The sequence below is a fragment of the Mixophyes fleayi genome, chromosome 5 (assembly GCF_038048845.1).
Source record: "Mixophyes fleayi isolate aMixFle1 chromosome 5, aMixFle1.hap1, whole genome shotgun sequence".
NCBI lineage: Eukaryota > Metazoa > Chordata > Amphibia > Anura > Limnodynastidae > Mixophyes > Mixophyes fleayi.
Window position 1 is genome coordinate 277,079,183 of NC_134406.1, and position 18,517 is coordinate 277,097,699.

The 18,517-nt window shown below is 47.4% G+C and overlaps 2 protein-coding genes across 10 annotated transcripts in view; one reads left to right on the forward strand and one right to left on the reverse strand.

The window, feature by feature from the left end:
• LOC142159385 (uncharacterized) overlaps positions 1-18,517 on the reverse strand; it is a 53,805-nt gene that overhangs the window by 14,630 nt on the left and 20,658 nt on the right. For 2 of the 3 annotated variants that reach the window (XM_075214237.1, XM_075214236.1), the window contains exon 1: positions 4,519-4,708. The exons of the other annotated variant lie outside the window; for it this stretch is intronic. In XM_075214237.1, coding sequence (XP_075070338.1) covers positions 4,519-4,533 — 15 coding nt within the window. In that variant the 5' untranslated portion in view covers positions 4,534-4,708. Of the gene's footprint in view, positions 1-4,518; positions 4,709-18,517 lie in introns of those variants that run through there. 3 annotated transcript variants of the gene reach the window in all.
• Positions 12,611-18,517, forward strand: part of LOC142159421 (uncharacterized) — a 29,913-nt gene continuing 24,006 nt past the window's right edge. For 5 of the 7 annotated variants that reach the window (XR_012692950.1, XR_012692953.1, XR_012692951.1 and 2 more), the window contains exons 1-2: positions 12,618-12,787; positions 18,303-18,410. Coding sequence is in view for 1 of the 7 variants with exons in the window: in XM_075214303.1 (XP_075070404.1) it covers positions 12,692-12,787; positions 18,303-18,410 (204 nt within the window). In the remaining 6 variants the exon portion in view is untranslated. Of the gene's footprint in view, positions 12,788-18,302; positions 18,411-18,517 lie in introns of all 7 variants that reach the window. The other 2 variants (XM_075214303.1, XR_012692955.1) reach the window with 2 other exon arrangements.

The window sequence follows — 18,517 nt, forward strand, 5'->3', positions numbered from 1 at the left end:
TGAGAAATAAGCACATGGGTGCAGTTTATGATCCCGAGGATCCTTCTGGAACAGGACAGCACCAGCACCTCTATCAGAGGCATCCACCTCGATGACAAACGGCAAATCAGGATTGGGATGTCTTAAGACTGGAGCGGAGGCAAAGGCAAACTTCAGGGCTTCAAAAGAGGCAAAAGCATCAGAGGTCCAGTTAGTGGCATCAGCCCTTTTACGGGTTAGGGCAGTAAGAGGAGCTACCATGGCGGAGAAGGAGTGAATAAATCTCCAGTAATAATTCCCAAAGCCCAATATTCTTTGTATGGCCTTCAGATTGGTTGGGCGTACCCAATCTAAGACTGCTTGGACCTTGCTGGGATCCATGAAGAAACCCTCCGGGGAGATAATATATCCTAGAAATGAGACTCTTTGGACCTCGAATTCACATTTTTCTAGCTTGGCAAAGAGTTGATGTTGCCGAAGTGTAAAAAGGACCTGTTTGACATGAAGGCGGTGCTGGTCCATGGATGAAGAATATATCAGGATATCATCCAGGTATACTACGACAAAGTGCCCCAAGAACTCTCGTAGAACATCATTAATTAGATCCTGGAAGACAGCAGGTGCGTTGCATAAACCAAAAGGCATGACCAGGTACTCATAGTGGCCTGAATGGGTATTGAATGCAGTCTTCCATTCATCCCCGTCCTTGATGCGTATAAGATTGTACTCTCCTTGTAGATCAATCTTGGTGAATACTGAAGCGCTTCTGAGTTGATCAAAAAGGACCGATATGAGTGGAAGTGGGTAAGTATCCCTGATGGTGATCTTATTTAAGCCACGGAAGTCAATACAGGGTCGAAGAGAGCCGTCCTTCTTGGACACAAAGAAGAACCCGGCTTCTATCGGGGATTTAGAAGGCCTAATAAACCACTTTTTCAGATTCTCCTTAATGTACTCCTCCATGGCCTGCGTTTCTGGAATCGAGAGGGAATGCAATCTCCCCTTAGGGAGTTTAGAGTCAGGAACTAGGTCAATAGCAAAATCGTAGTCATGATGAGGAGGTAACGTGTCAGCTGCCTGTTTAGAGAATACATCTTGAAACTCATGGCAGGGTATAGGCAGCTGATACAAAGAGACCTGGAGCAGACGAACAGGCACAGATAAACAGGATGAAGAACAAGACGGACTCCAGTGAATGATGTCTCCCTTGTTCCAATCAATGACCGGATTGTGGAGCTGTAGCCAAGGATGTCCCAAGATCACCGGAACGGAAGAACATCTAATAAGATAAAAGGACAAGGCTTCGGAATGTAGCGCCCCCACGGTGAGTTGCAATAGTGGTGTCTGTGAACACACTTTTCCGCCAGGTAAAGGACCTCCATCCAGACCACAGACAGTGATGGGCGATTCAAGCTTAATGATAGGTATTCCCAAGGAATGGGCAACGTCCAGATCCCGAAAGTGTCCAGCGGCGCCACTGTCCAGGAAGGCAGAGACAGGAGAAGATTGTGCACCAAAGGAGATAACCGCAGGAACCAGGAGTGCATTTTTGGAAGATATAATTTGCATGCCTAGACGAACCTCTTCCATGTTCTCTAGACTTGCTCTTATCCCGACTTGTCTGACTTGTTGGGACAAGCTCAGAGGAGGTGGCCCCTGTTGCCACAATACAGACAAAGGCCTAAAGTACGTCTCTGGGTTTTCTCTTCTGAAGTGAGACGATAAGCACCTAGCTGCATGGGCTCAGCGGCTTCACATGGTACATCAGGAGGAGTAAGAAAAGAACTTGAGGAAACAGAGGTGTTCCTCTCGGCCTTCCTTTCTTTAAACCTGCGGTCAATCTTGATGACCAGTTGCATGAGATTCTCCAGTGTAGCCGGTACCGGGTATTGCACCAGGAAATCTTTTATTTGTTCGGAAAGACCCAAACGGAACTGACTCCGGATTGCCAGGTGGTTCCACTCGCTGTCCATGGACCAGCGCCTGAACTCCGCCCAGTATTCCTCAGCAGTGCGGCAACCCTGTTTCAGGGCCCTGAGATGTGATTCAGCCGAGGCGACTCTGTCTGGATCATCATAAAGGAGTCCTAGGGCATCAATGAACGCATCAACAGATTGTAGCGGAGAACTTTTGGAAGCAAGGCTGAATGCCCAGGATTGAGGATCACCCTGCAGAAGAGATATACTGATGCCGATCTTTTGAAGTTCCGATCCAGATGAACAAGGCCTAAGGCGGAAGTACAGCATACAACTTTCTTTAAAGTTGTGAAATAGGGTTCTATCTCCAGAGAACCAATCCAGCAGATTCAATTTAGGTTCAGCAGTACAAGCCAAGGGAGCTTGCTGGGCTTGTGATGCTCTGGCAGATTCCTCTTGTGCAGACAACCTATGCGACAGGCCTTGAACCATCTGAGATAGTGTTTGGATTTGGCCCGCCAAAACTTGAGCTGGAGAAAGATTTGTTCAGCTTTCATTCATGGGAATAGTTTCCCACTCTTCACTGACCAGTTATAATGTTATGACAACCAGTGCGGCATAAACTTATAGAACTGGTAGAAGAGGTCTTTTACCTTTAGCAGCCGCCTTTCCTGTAGAGACTGGTTATGCTCACAGGTACTCAGATGCCCCCAGGTCTTAAACTCAGAGTAGTATAAGTTTCTACTCACACGGCTGCGCACAGGTACAGAAGGTAACACATGGAACAGAGGCAGGCCAGTGATCTGCAGACTGGACGGAGCACCGGAGGAGATGTCAGGTACCAGCACGGTCAGGGTCACAGGCAACGGTTCAGAATCCGGGTACAGGCAATATGTCAAGGTCACAGGCAATGGTTCAGAATCCAGGGACAGGCAATAGGTCATACACAGGTAATCAATCTAAAGGTTCACACCAACAATAGCTCAGGAGCAGGCTAGACACAGAAAGACTGGAACTATAACCGGCAGGGAGGCTAAGCCCTTCCTGCCTTATAAACACTGGCCAATGAGGGCAGGCGTGTAAATAGCCCTAAGGGCTGTAATAATAGCTGCCACCTGATGGTTTGCGCGCGCGCGCCCGGCAGCACCTGATGCCGGGATGCGGTGCTATCTTGCCTAGGCAACTGCCGGGACGAGACCCGAAAGTGACGTTCCATTCGTCATAGCGACGGCCTGGACGCAGGTGAGAGGGTCGCGGCGGCTGAGCACCGCCGAGGCTCGTAACAGTTAGTTTGAGGAAGCATTTGTTAATCCAGGTAGAGATGGCAGAGAGGTAGTTGGATAGGGTGGTTTGGAGAGGAAAGGTACATTTGGGTGTCACCTGTGTAGAGGTTGTAGTGGAGGCTGATGGAGTATATGAGTTTGCCAAGATAAGAGGTGTAGATAGAGAGGAGTAGAGGGCTAAGAAGAGCAGGGGAGCAGGGGTCAGAAGTAAAGACACTGACAGATGACCTGAGAGGTAGGAGGCGGAGCGATGAGGACAGTGTCATGAAGGTCAAAGTATTGAAGCGTGTTAAGGAGAAGAGAGTCAACAACAGTGTTGAAAGCAGCAGGGAGTTCAAGAGTATGAGAAGGGAGATGTTGTCCTCTGACTAAAAGTCATTGGTCACTTTGATGAGAACAGTTTCGGTTGAGTTTAGAGGGCAGAAGTCGGAATAAGGAGAATGAATGAGAGGAGAGAAAGTGGGTCAGATGGTTGAAGGCAAGTCGTTCAAGTATTTTGGAAGAAGAGGGGAGCAGAGAAACAAGGTGGTAGTTGGGAAAGAGGAAGGGTCAAAGGAAGGATTCTTGAGAATAAGGGGAATAAGAGTATCTTAGGTTGAAGAGGAGAGCATGGTGCAGGCAAGCAATGAGGTAGAGGAAGTGGAGGAGCTTGGAGGGAATTAGGTCGAGGGGGCAGGTTGTGGGTGAGGAGGATTGGAGGAAAGTGAGGATCTTGGACTCAGTTGTAGGAGGGAAGGAGCTGAGGTTGGCAGGGGAAGATTTTGATGTGATAATGTTACTGGCAGCACGGTGGCTCAGCAGTTAGCACTTCTGCCTCACAGCGCTGGGGTCTTGAATTCAATTCCCGACCATGGCCTTATCTGTGTGGAGTTTGTATGTCCTCCCCATGTTTGCGTGGGTTTCCTCCGGGTGCTCCGGTTTCCTCCCACACTCCAAAAATATACTAGTAGGTTAATTGGCCACTAGTGTGTGCGTTAGGGAATTTAGATTGTAAGCTCCAATGCAGGGACTTATGTGAATGACAAAAAATCTCTGTACAGCGCTGCAGAATTGGCGGCGCTATATAAATAAATTACGGTGATGATTTTGTCTTTAAATTAAAGGTTTCTACAAATCTCACTTTTCTGGAGTCTTGTGATCTTTACATACACCATAGGATAACTGTATGGTATATATGGGAAGATAAACCTTTATAAAACATTATATGTATGACATTATAGTACATGCCAGGGTATGCTGGGGCTTGTAGTTCCCCTGTAGCTGGAGAGCCACTGATATATATATATTATATAAATGATCTCAGATCAGTTATGAGTGTATAATCCAGAGAGGGTACTTACCTCCCCAGAGGACATGGTGGTGTCTGGACCAGGTCAGGCAGGGGTGCTATAGAGTGTCAGCAGTCTGTACAGTGACATCTGAGTGACAGGAAATCTCCCCAAATACTGCACTCAAAGGGTTAAATGCTCTGAATAGCACAGAGTAAGGATCAAAGCCTTGTCCCATGATGCATTGCAGCTCTCACATCACTGTCTACTTCCCGGAGACTCAAAAACTACAACTCCCAGAATCCCCAGGGCTTCGCCCCCTGGTGTCTGCTATGTGCATAGCAGGTAGTGACATTGTGCTGACACAGATCAGCAGGTCAACTCAGATCATTAACCTCTTCAGGGACAAATTTATAACTTTACAGATATATAATAAAATAATATATATATTTTTATATATTTTATTGAAAAGATAATACCTTTCAAGTTATGAATTTTTTTTTTAATATATATATATATAAATATATATATATATATATATATATATATATATGTGTTTAAAAGCCAGAAACGTTAACTGGACACTTGTGTATATTGGTCTTTGGTGGTTGTTAAGTATGTCCAAATTAGTCCATTTGGACACACGGAAGATTTGTATTTGCCTAAATGTAGCCAGTGCGTTTGGTTCCGTTTTTGTCGTGGCGCTGTGGAGGTGTTTTAAGATTTAAGATTTATGATAATGTCCAGCTCCATCCAATCTTATTTTAGGTACAACCTTCTGCCAACTTTTTGCTTTTTTGGGGTGTTTTCACATTAGAGTTAGAATGCCTTCCCCTTTTTTTGGTGTTTTCGCCCATATTGAATTATCCTATGGTAACATTTTTGATAAGTGATTGAATGAGGGTAGTGAGCAGTCATCCACATATCTACTCCCCCATAAACGGCCTTGTTACTTGGGCATCCTCCTTTTGTTTTCTGTCTCATCTGGAGACGACGTCTTGCGGTTCTATTCCTGCATATGTAGAGATCATATGAACAATATTATTAACTGCCCACCGTAGAATTCTCACATTGTCTGTCGATGTGGCCGCCGAAATTGATCCTCTACAACATTTCGCTAAAGTTTTAGGGCTAGATTTACTAAGCTGCGGGTTTGAAAAAGTGGGGATGTTGCCTATAGCAACCAATCAGAGTTTAGCTTTCATTTATTTAGTACCTTTTACAAAATGACAGCTAGAATCTGATTGGTTGCTATAGGAAACATCCCCACTTTTTCAAACTTCCCCAGCTTAGTAAATCTAGCCCTTAGAGTTGACGAGCTTGGCGTCAGAATCTTTAATTCTGTTTCGCCTAATGGTACCAACAATAAAGATTCCTTTTGCCATCAGAGAGAGAACCCCATTAACAGACAATAGAGGTAAAAAGATTATCCAGAAACAACTTGTGTCTTCTATCGTCTAATCCGTCACATGGTCTTATCACAGTATCACCAATCACACCAAATCCTGTAATCGTGGAGTTACATTTTTGGTACATTTCAAATTTTGAGACCTATCTGTCCTGAGATGCCCTCACACATACTTTGAAGCCCCACTTTTTGGGTTTGGATTTTAAGCACTCTTTGCCTCTGTGTGTTCCTTTGAAAGGGATGATCATTTCATCAATGGCCTGGAAATACGTTGCATTAATGCAATCAGCAAATGTTTCAGACAACCTATCTAACAGTGGACGAACTTTGATAAATGCATCGATGCAGTCATCTGGTATTTCACTGTTGTTTTTATAATGTAGGAACCTTTTGATTTCCTTGAAGCGTTTTACATTGCTAGCTCTGATTGGCTTTCACTTTCTCATATAGCCAATAAGAGCACAGCCAGCTACAGAATCACACACAGACCTGTCACAATCCCACACTCAGTCAGCTGCATGAACACTGTCAGGGCCACCATCAGGGGGGTACAGGGGGTACCCTTGTACCGGGCCCGGGCTCACCAGGGGGCCCAGTGGCACACTCTTACCATGGGGCCCGCTATCTTCAGCCTGGCTGTCACTGTGACAGCCAGGCTGCAGACAGCAGCGAAGACGCCGGGACTGAAGGACAGCGGACAGAGCCGTGACTGTACTTTCAGCCGTAACTTCCACAGTGGAACGCATGCGTTCCACCAACAGGTAACCAGCATTTGGCACGCAAACTTGCGTTCCAAATGCAGAACTTCCTGTTGGTGGAACGCACTGCGGGAGTTAAGGCTGACGGTAAAGTCACGGCTCTGTCCGCTGTCCTTTAGTCCCTGAAGTCTCTCTCTCCCTCCCTCTCCCCATATACTAATATATATATATATTAGGGCCCCCTTCACTTACCTTTCAATCGCTACAGTCACGGCTCTGTCCGCTGTCCTTCAGTCCCTGAAGTCTCTCTCTCCCTCCCTCTCCCCATATACTAATATATATATATATTAGGGCCCCCTTCACTTACCTTTCAATCGCCTAAGTCAGACCCCCTTCATGGAAGAGAGGACCAGAGAGGGAGCCGGATCGTGATCACCAATTGTAAGTTTTTTTTTTCGTTTTATTTCTACTGGATTTTTTTTTTCATTGCCGTGGGCCCCCTTTTCCTCTAGGCCCCCAGGCACCTGTCCATCATGCCCAGTAGGAAAGATGGCCCTGGTTCATCGGGAAGGAAGGGGGCCTGCCTGCTTCATTGTACTGGGCCCCACTATTTCTGATGGCGGCCCTGAACAATGTGTGTGCAGCAGTCACTCACTGGTGGCGGGGTCGGTGTTGTCCTGTCCTGCTCCGCCTCTTCCAGTAAATCTCCACTCCGCACCCCGCCCCGATCCCGCCCCCCCCAGGCCCATCGCCAGCCGGCTGTGCTGCAGGGTATAGCGCATGCGCAAATCATATGAATACTTTTTTCCATCACATTCTTTTGATGCGATGGTTAGTTACCATCACATCAGACGTTTAAGTGGCGGAAGCCATCATTTGATGATGGACTTCGGACGTCCATCCCTAGCAAGAATCCAGGAGAAGCAGAGACTCGCGCCCTGGAGCGGGAGCAATGTCATCAATAAGTGTCAGCAGCCAGATGCACTGGGACAATAAATACAATTCCTACAAATATCTAGAGGACAAACCTGTTTTTTATTGCACAAAATTTGAATTATATTATGTTGAAAAACTTATATAGCCATATCTATATTTTGCATTTTCTTAGTGAGTGACATTTTTATTTACAGACTGTGTGTTACATTAGATTGTGGTTGAGTCATCTGTACTTAACCATATAATATATATTCATTGGTGGGTGCACCCTTTTGGCTGTATACGGTGCTACCATTAGGCAAACTAGGCAGTCTCCTAGAGCACCAGTGGTTAGGGGGCACCTAAACCACTGAATGTGTGACATAATGTCCAGTGTTTATAGTGCTCAGTGATGGGCACAGGGGGCGCTGGCTGATAACATGTAGGAGAAGCAACTGGCAGCTTCTTACTGGTGGATCTGATTGGCTGGGAGTCTGGCGATGGGCTATGATGTCACAGTCACTACACTGTGCCGCCAACGAGACAACCCTGCAGACTAGTAATACGCCTCTATGTACGGGAAGACGCATATATCTGAAGAGTCCGCTGACGTCAACGCCCGACCTCCACTTTACTGCCGCAACTTTATGACATAAATGTTTCATACTGCCCGGTGTAGACTCATAGACTCATGTCTGAGAGTGTCTGTTACACGGGGCAGTCTGTGACTCTATATTACATACGCTCCCCTCCTGGAGTACAACATGGAAGCGCTAAATGTGTAATATTGTAAGTATAGGAAATCTGATCTCCGCCAGCCCAGTGTTCAAAAGACACTTTGCGGAGAAGAAATGGAGGTGCACCCTTCTATAAAGCAGGTAACTCTCTCAATAATGTGCACTCTCCATCCCTAATTTCCATAATATCCCTCCTCAAAATCTCAAAGTTTGAATCAGACGCTGCTGCGTGCGCTCGAGCTCCGCACACCCTCACTATACATTGACTGCGTGCATACGCCCAGTCTAATCCCCGTTCTGCCCCTGAAACCGTAGTCTGTTGTAAGTGCCCTGTGCGCTCACAGATGAATTGGCCGTTGCTGCGTTCTCCGGCGTATAGTCCAGTTCTCCTTCAGCCTGGGAACGCAGGGATTGGATGACAGGCTGGTCCCTCCCCCAGGTCCAGCCATCATACAGCGGGCAGCGGATCATACCCTCTCTCCCCATGGCACAATGTCACAGGTGAGGCGTGCACAACCTGATGTGCGCCAACCCACGTGTGATTGCAGATAGAAGAGTCTGCAGAATGAAATAAGGAGTAGGGGGAGAGGGGTTAATGTAATGTGGGTCGAGGCGTGAGTTAATCATTTAATGGTAGGTGTCTAATGCTCAGTATTGGGGTCTGTCGGTGTATCTATGTAAGTGTCAGACGATGTTGTTGTATTTCTGCAGCAGTAGTTGTGTTCATACACAGCTCTCCTCTGTAATAGATTATAATCCACTTAGGGAGGTTTGTGGGTATCATATTTCTGCCACCCACACATAATGCTTCATGATCAATAAATGATGGCAAAGAGGAATTGTGACAGGATGGAGCACCTATGTCACCCTGTCTGTTGTTGCTGGGAACCGGCTGGGCTTACCTTGTCACCGTTCCCTTTCTTTACCCTAAATGCGTCCTCTTGCCGCAGTAGGAGGGGCTTACAAATGCTGCCACCACTGGACTCCATACCAGCATCCAGAACCGGGTTTCTTCTGGGTAACCGACGCTGCACGTGTACCCGGTTACTGGTGTACCTGAGCTGGTACCTCTGACCTCTTCCAATAGATCAGGGTTGCTGGGGATAGATCCCCAGCATCCCTGGGGCTGCTTGCAGGCTGGGAGATGGGTGCAGAGTGCTCACTCATTGCTCGGCTTTCCATATCTCATTTACCTATCCTTTTGCCAAACAGAGCTGCAACATTCCAGGATCCAGACAAGCAGCAACATGAGCAGCTACGGGTAGTGAAAGCAGCTACGGTGCTGATTTTGGGTTATGTTCCTTCTCAGTGAGGACTATGTCCTGCTTCACATGGCTCTGCTTGTGAAGGGGGGGGGCTGCGTGCATCTAACAGTAGCAGTTGGAGAGTGGCCTAGCACAGGTTAAACTGATAGTCGTGCCAATTGCATGATGGTCACTCTGGCAGCTGGCATGGGAACCCCCTTCTAGAAATTCTGCATTTGCCCCTGATGTGCAGAGCAACATTACACCAAATATGACATGTATTGCCATTTATATGCCTTAATGAATCAGGCCCTCAATGATTAGCATCAGGATGTAATATGTTCTCTAAACTTGGATTTAATGCAATTTAAACTTAACAAAATTGACATCATTCCAAAATTACTTTCTGTTTCATTATTCAGATAGTTTCCATATCTCTCTATCACAGAGGATACACAGGCAGGGGCTCATTTTAACCCGGGGGACAAGACTTGGGTCAGCAGCCTACTAGGAACATTTTAAAAGAAAAAATATACAGGTGGCCCAATGACCCAGCCCGAGGTAGCCTATCATGGGATTGGCCGGTGGGTAGACACCCCCCTGCCCCCAGCCCCTGTACATGGAATACAAAGGATAACGACCCCTTGCAGTATATTCAGGCTTAAAGATATGTTAATCACTGTCAGCTCAAATTCTTAATCACTATGGGCGTTCCTTTCTTCAGGAAAATCCAGTTGCCTCAAAAATGGCATCTACCTCAGAAATCTATACATGGCCAATATGACAATCAGTACATCTGCAACGATATACATTGGCATCACTAACTGAAATCAGTTTATACAATGTGTTATTTCTATGTGACCCGGCCACACCTGCCCAGTGGGTAGCGGAGCAGGATGGCGTTATCTGACGGGAACATGTGGGCGGAGTCAGAGCGTTTCGTGCCGCGTTCGGAGTAAGCTCAGAGCGATGCAATAATGACATTTCATTTTACGGAGCAAGAATATTGAACAAGATTAAGGGGGCAGAGGGGTCATTTTTAGGGGGCACTTTGCTGGGTGAAGGGTGCACCATATTTCAGGTCTTGTCCTACATCTTCCAGTTGCACTTTGCCTAATGTAAAAGCTTCAAGCAAACAAAAGTGTCCCATGTATTAATACCTCATGTAATAATACCCCATGTAATGTTACCCCATGTAATAATGCCCCATGTAATAATGCCCCATGTAATAATACCCCATGTAATAGTGCCCCATGTAATAATACCCCATGTAATAATACCACATGTAATAATGCCCCATGTAATAATACTCCATGTAATAATACCCCATGTAATAATACCCCATGTAATAATACCCCATGTAATAATGCACCATGTAATAATACCCCATGTAATAGTTCCCCATGTAATAGTTCCCCATGTAATAATACCCCATGTAATAATACCCCATGTAATAGTGCCCCATGCAATAATACCCCATGTAATAATACCCCATGTAATAGTGCCCCATGTAATAGTGCCCCATGTAATAATACCCCATGTAATAATACCCCATGTAATAGTTCCCCATGTAATAATACCCCATGTAATAATACCCCATGTAATAGTTCCCCATGTAATAATACCCCATGTAATAGTGCCCCATGTAATAGTTCCCCATGTAATAGTTCCCCGCCCCCTTTTTACACCAAAGGCTGCCGGCGGCTGCACAATATGTGCAGGTCCGTTCAGCAGTGACAGTGTGTTTAAAACACAATCATAGCAGCCGGGCAGCACTCTGTCACTGCCAAACGGACCTGCAGTGTGCAGCTGTCGGCAGCAAGTCCCTGCTAAGTGGGGCGATTGCCCCGATCGCCCCCCCCCCCCCCCGGATCCGCCACTGCTCCCAAGAGCAAATAGTTGTCGTTTCCCAGAGCGAATTTGTGGACCAGATGCTGAGATGAACGTAAGCTCAACGTGTGCTGTTCCATATTGCGCACAAGCAGTAAAATGGCGTATGTGTCAGCCTGTACCTGTCCGCTGCACCTTTCTACGTCTACAGAGGCGGAACGGGTGAGGAAAGAGGCAGGCGGGTGTGTTACTACACCCTATTATCTCATACTTGCCCACTCTCCCAGAACTGAGCTCCGCTCCCTCCCATTTCACCTGCTACATAATACTTATGTATCAGGTATGGGAGGCGCATCTACTGTGCCTGCTGCCAGATCCCTGCTAATGAACCCCCCCTCCAGGTATGACCCGCCCCATGCTGCAGGTAGCGCCTGGCTGAGGAGTGTGGGGGGGATAAATAACATGATCAATAAAAGGAAAGTGTTAAAATTTATTTTCTTCCTGGTGCACTAGAGGTCCCAGCATGCCCTGGCTGCCTTTAAGTAGTTGGGCATTCAGGTGCTTGTAGTACTACGAGCTCTGGCATAACCATGGCAGCTGAGGAACCACACCTGCCAGCATACCCGCTAGGACCTGTAGTGCACTAGAAAAAATAAAAAATAAATCACACAGTAGAAAAAAACTGTATTCTAAACAAAGACCCTCAAACACAACCTTCGTGGACCCTCTTTATTTCCTCAGCTAAGCATGGGCATGGAGGCTGGCACCGCTGGCATCTTCTTCTTGCAGTCCAAGTCTTGACAATATAAAAAACCCTGAGAGGACGACACAGGACTGGTCCTGCCGAGAGCTCCACTGCAAATGAGCTCTTAGTGACGGTGCAGTAATATTTATAAACGCCCTGGCCTCATAGGCATGCTGGGACTCATAGTTCCACAATAGTTGTAGTTTCAGAATGACCCCTGCCCATTATAACAACCACTGTCCCCTGCCCGGCAATGTCATTAGCTGCTCAGCAATCCTGCAGTGTGATTGTCTGGTGCATAGGAAAAGACTTGTGATTGGCTGAGGGGCTACTGACACACCTGGACAATGAAGGGGTCACTGGGATATTCTGTTATTTCCCCTTATATTACAGGTGGTTAATAAGATCTTTCCAGGAGTGTGTTATTAATTTGAACTTTATTTTCCAGTTGTTGGTGCAGGATCCCCTCAGCATTATCCTGGGACCACTGAGTGCGCCCCCATATTGTGCCAGAGCCCGCTACACAACTGAGGAGAAGGGGGAAGGGAGAGGGGAGTTCATGCCCTGTAGATATATTCACAGGAAGAGGGGGAGGGCTGACAGGGATTTAGGAATTTGGAAACTGCTTTTCTGTTATTGATGTAGTGGGATCTTGGGTGTCTCTCGTTATGAGGTTCCTTCTGCTTTGGGGGTGCGTTGCTCTGTGTGTCTTGGTGGTCGCATCTCACAGTGACCGGGCTGAGTCCAAGGATGTGGAGTCCCAGGTTAGTGACCAGATAATGGAGAGAAAGGGGGGAAATGGGAAGATACATTGTATCTGTGTGAGAGACAGAGAGTGACCGTGTGAGAGAGAGAGAGTGACCGTGTGAGAGAGAGAGAGTGACCGTGTGAGAGACAGAGAGTGACCGTGTGAGAGAGACAGAGAGTGACCTGTGAGAGACAGAGAGTGACCTGTGAGAGAGAGAGAGTGACCGTGTGAGAGAGAGAGAGTGACCATGTGAGAGACAGAGAGTGACCGTGTGAGAGACAGAGAGTGACCGTGTGAGAGAGAAAGAGTGACCGTGTGAGAGACAAAAAGTGACCTGTGAGAGAGAGTGACCGTGTGAGAGACAGAGAGTGACCGTGTGAGAGACAGAGAGTGACCGTGTGAGAGAGAGAGAGAGTGACCTGTGAGAGACAGAGTGACCTATGAGAGAGAGAGAGAGTGACCATGTGAGAGACAGAGAGTGAACGTGTGAGAGACAGAGAGTGACTGTGTGAGAGAGAGAGAGAGTGACCATGTGGGAGACAGAGAGTGACCGTGTGAGAGACAGAGAGTGACCGTGTGAGAGAGAAAGAGTGACCGTGTGAGAGACAAAGAGTGACCTGTGAGAGAGAGAGAGTGACCGTGTGAGAGACAGAGAGTGAACGTGTGAGAGACAGAGAGTGACCGTGTGAGAGAGAGAGAGAGTGACCTGTGAGAGACAGAGTGACCTATGAGAGAGAGAGAGAGTGACCATGTGAGAGACAGAGAGTGAACGTGTGAGAGACAGAGAGTGACTGTGTGAGAGAGAGAGAGAGTGACCATGTGGGAGACAGAGAGTGACCTGTGAGAGACAGAGAGTGACCGTGTGGGAGACAGAGAGTGACCGTGTGAGAGACAGAGAGTGACCGTGTGAGAGAGAGAAAGAGTGACCGTGTGAGAGACAAAGAGTGACCATGTGAGAGACAGAGAGTGACCGTGTGAGAGACAGAGAGTGACCGTGTGAGAGACAGAGAGTGACCGTGTGAGAGAGAGAGAGAGTGACCTGTGAGAGACAGAGAGTGACCGTGTGAGAGAGAGAGAGAGTGACCTGTGAGAGAGAGAGAGAGTGACCGTGTGGGAGACAGAGAGTGACCTGTGAGAGACAGAGAGTGACCGTGTGAGAGACAGAGAGTGACCGTGTGAGAGAGAGAGAGAGTGACCTGTGAGAGAGACAGAGAGTGACCTGTGAGAGAGACAGAGAGTGACCTGTGAGAGACAGAGAGTGACCGTGTGAGAGACAGAGAGTGACCATGTGAGAGACAGAGAGTGAACGTGTGAGAGACAGAGAGTGACTGTGTGAGAGAGAGAGAGAGTGACCATGTGGGAGACAGAGAGTGACCTGTGAGAGACAGAGAGTGGCCGTGTGAGAGAGAGACAGAGAGTGACCGTGTGAGAGAGAAAGAGTGAACGTGTGAGAGACAAAGAGTGACCTGTGAGAGACAGAGAGTGACCGTGTGAGAGAGAGAGAGAGTGACCTGTGAGAGACAGAGAGTGACCTATGAGAGAGAGAGAGAGTGACCGTGTGGGAGACAGAGAGTGACCGTGTGAGAGACAGAGAGTGACCATGTGAGAGACAGAGAGTGACCGTGTGAGAGAGAGAAAGAGTGACCGTGTGAGAGACAGAGAGTGGCCGTGTGAGAGAGAGACAGAGAGTGACCGTGTGGGAGACAGAGAGTGACCGTGTGAGAGAGAGAGAGTGAACGTGTGAGAGACAAAGAGTGACCTGTGAGAGACAGAGAGTGACCGTGTGAGAGACAGAGAGTGACCGTGTGAGAGAGAGAGAGAGTGACCGTGTGAGAGACAGAGAGTGGCCGTGTGAGAGAGAGACAGAGAGTGACCGTGTGAGAGACAGAGAGTGACCGTGTGAGAGAGAGAAAGAGTGACCGTGTGAGAGACAGAGAGTGGCCGTGTGAGAGAGAGACAGAGAGTGACCGTGTGAGAGACAGAGAGTGACCGTGTGGGAGACAGAGAGTGAACGTGTGAGAGACAAAGAGTGACCTGTGAGAGACAGAGAGTGACCGTGTGAGAGACAGAGAGTGACCGTGTGAGAGAGAGAGAGAGTGACCGTGTGAGAGAGAGAGAGAGTGACCTGTGAGAGAGACAGAGAGTGACCTGTGAGAGACAGAGAGTGACCGTGTGAGAGACAGAGAGTGACCGTGTGAGAGACAGAGAGTGACCGTGTGAGAGAGAAAGAGTGAACGTGTGAGAGACAAAGAGTGACCTGTGAGAGACAGAGAGTGACCGTGTGAGAGAGAGAGAGAGTGACCTGTGAGAGACAGAGAGTGACCTATGAGAGAGAGAGAGAGTGACCGTGTGGGAGACAGAGAGTGACCGTGTGAGAGACAGAGAGTGACCATGTGAGAGACAGAGAGTGAACGTGTGAGAGACAGAGAGTGACCGTGTGAGAGAGAGAGAGTGACCTGTGAGAGACAGAGAGTGACCGTGTGGGAGACAGAGAGTGACCGTGTGAGAGACAGAGAGTGACCGTGTGAGAGAGAGAAAGAGTGACCGTGTGAGAGACAGAGAGTGACCGTGTGAGAGAGAGAAAGAGTGACCGTGTGAGAGACAGAGAGTGACCGTGTGAGAGACAGAGAGTGACCGTGTGAGAGAGAGAAAGAGTGACCGTGTGAGAGACAGAGAGTGGCCGTGTGAGAGAGAGACAGAGAGTGACCGTGTGAGAGAGAGACAGAGAGTGACCGTGTGAGAGAGAGAGAGTGACCGTGTGAGAGAGAGAGAGTGACCGTGTGAGAGAAAGAGAGTGACCGTGTGGGAGACAGAGAGTAACCTGTGAGAGACAGAGAGTGACCGTGTGAGAGACAGATAGTGACCGTGTGAGAGACAGAGAGTGACCTGTGAGAGACAGAGAGTGACCGTGTGAGAGAGAGAGAGTGACCGTGTGAGAGACAGAGAGTGACCGTGTGAGAGACAGAGAGTGACCGTGTGAGAGACAGAGAGTGACCGTGTGAGAGACAGAGAGTGACCATGTGGGAGATAGAGAGTGACCTGTGAGAGAGACAGAGAGTGACCGTGTGAGAGACAGAGAGTGACCATGAGAGAGACAGAGAGTGACCGTGTGGGAGACAGAGAGTGACCGTGTGAGAGACAGAGAGTGACCGTGTGAGAGACAGATAGTGACCGTGTGGGAGACAGAGAGTGACTTGTGAGAGAGACAGAGAGTGACCGTGTGAGAGAGACAGAGAGTGACCGTGTGAGAGACAGAGAGTGACCGTGTGAGAGAGAGAGAGAGTGACCGTGTGGGAGACAGAGAGTGACCTGTGAGAGACAGAGAGTGACCGTGTGAGAGACAGAGAGTGACCATGTGAGAGACAGAGAGTGACCGTGTGAGAGACAGAGAGTGACCATGTGAGAGACAGAGAGTGACCTGTGAGAGAGACAGAGAGTGACCGTGTGAGAGACAGAGAGTGACCGTGTGAGAGACAGAGAGTGACCGTGTGAGAGACAGAGAGTGACCATGTGAGAGACAGAGAGTGACCGTGTGAGAGACAGAGAGTGACTGTGTGAGAGACAGAGAGTGACCATGTGAGAGACAGAGAGTGACCGTGTGAGAGACAGAGAGTGACCGTGTGAGAGACAGAGAGTGACCTGTGAGAGACAGAGAGTGACCGTGTGTGAGACAGAGAGTGACCGTGTGAGAGACAGAGAGTGACCGTGTGAGAGACAGAGAGTGACCTGTGAGAGACAGAGAGTGACCGTGTGAGAGACAGAGAGTGACCGTGTGAGAGAGACAGAGAGTGACCGTGTGAGAGACAGAGAGTGACCGTGTGAGAGACAGAGAGTGACCGTGTGAGAGACAGATAGTGACCGTGTGGGAGACAGAGAGTGACCTGTGAGAGACAGAGAGTGACCGTGTGAGAGACAGAGAGTGACCGTGTGAGAGACAGATAGTGACCGTGTGGGAGACAGAGAGTGACCTGTGAGAGACAGAGAGTGACCGTGTGATCACTATGTATCTGTCAGGGGGTAGATGGAACAGAGCAATGTTCTGCAGATCTATAGAAGGTCAGTAATTAATAATCTGCATATTGCAAGTAAGGAAAGTATTACGTAAAGCTATGTTATATTAAATTGTATTTTTCATGGTAATTCGGCCAGTAGATGGCATTGTTAAATGTTTCATTTCATGTCAGTAGAGTAAACTACACGCTGTTAATGGTTCTAAATGACAATACCCAGAGAAATGGGAGTATGTGATAATATTTTGTGTATTTTATTGACTATACAAAACGGAAAGTAACTGTTACATGGAAATAGCGTCATCCCACTAACACTAATCACAGTCATTAACCTCTTGCTGTACAGCTCCTGTTCTGCACTGGGGTAATTAGGACCATAATAACCCAACCCTCTCTCCAGAGGTGATTAGTGCGACAGAGCGGAACATTTTAGGGGGGTGATGAGAGAGGAGAACAATACATATAGTGAGGCCTTTAGGAAACAGATATTTGAATATTTAAATGCTATAAAATACATTTGGAGCAAACGTCCAACATATTTATTAGTGAATCAAACTTGGTTTAAAATGTTTATATTTTGTATTTGATTCACCAAACCCCCCAACTGGCGGAGTGTTTATTCACAACAGTGTGCGGTCTGCGGGGGTGTGGTCAGGAGAAGGGGGTGTGGTCAGGTGACAGGGGCGTGTCCCTCATGCCCCTGGGGGCGTGCTTCCGAAGCGACACTTATTACGCTGATGAAAAAAATCTGTTATCTGCACAATTTAACATAAATATCCGCTGCTCCGGTGATAATGGCCTATTGGGGTCAGGGTTAACTAACCACTTTGCCGGGCCGATCTCTGTAGTGCGCGCAAGTGATCTCAGATTTTGTATTTCTGTTCCAAAAATGTAAAAAGCAGTAACAGTAGATAAGAATTATTTAAAGATAAAATGAAAAAATAATAAAAAATATTATAAAACTCTTTCACTTGGACCAATATTGGGCCCCAAATTACTGCAATGATGAGTACCCAATGGGCCGATCTAATAAAACTGGAAATGGGTCCAACTAGGTGTGTCCAACCGATAACGTAGCAGCCAATCAGATATCAGCTTTCATCAGTCTGCTGCTGGTTACATATTGAGAGGAAATATATGATTGGTTGCTGTCAAATTATCACTTTATATTTTTGGCTCAAGAATTGTCCCTGTTTTTCAGGAATGACCAACAACACGAAGCAATTCCTCTTTTTCTGTATGATAAAAGCAATTCTTACTCTCTGGACTTTATAATAAATATTCATTGAAAAGGAGTTCGTACAAAATGTGCACTGTTATCAGTTTCAGTATACATGACATGCTGGGTATTGTAGTGCTTCGAGGTACGCTGAGACAGTATCTTGTGTTATGTTCTCACATGCTCGGCAGCAGAGTGTCGCAAACATGATATGTAATGTTCGCAGCTGTTTACATCTTGTTAGCAGATAAAACAATCGGATACAGAAGACTAAACACTAATGGAGATCTTGTCTCTTTTAGGGCAGGGACCCGGATGAGCGGAGAAAGAGGACAAGAGTTAATGTCAGCACCAAAACCAAACCCAGAGTTTCCCCGCGGTCCGGTGCCTTCTCCGCTTTAAGCCGGAAGGTCAGTGGTCACGCATGTGCAGGAGGGTTATGAAAACTGTGCAAAATAGGTTTAGTAACCCACAGTAACCTATTAGATTATATGCAGTTCTGATTGGTGGTTTTTGG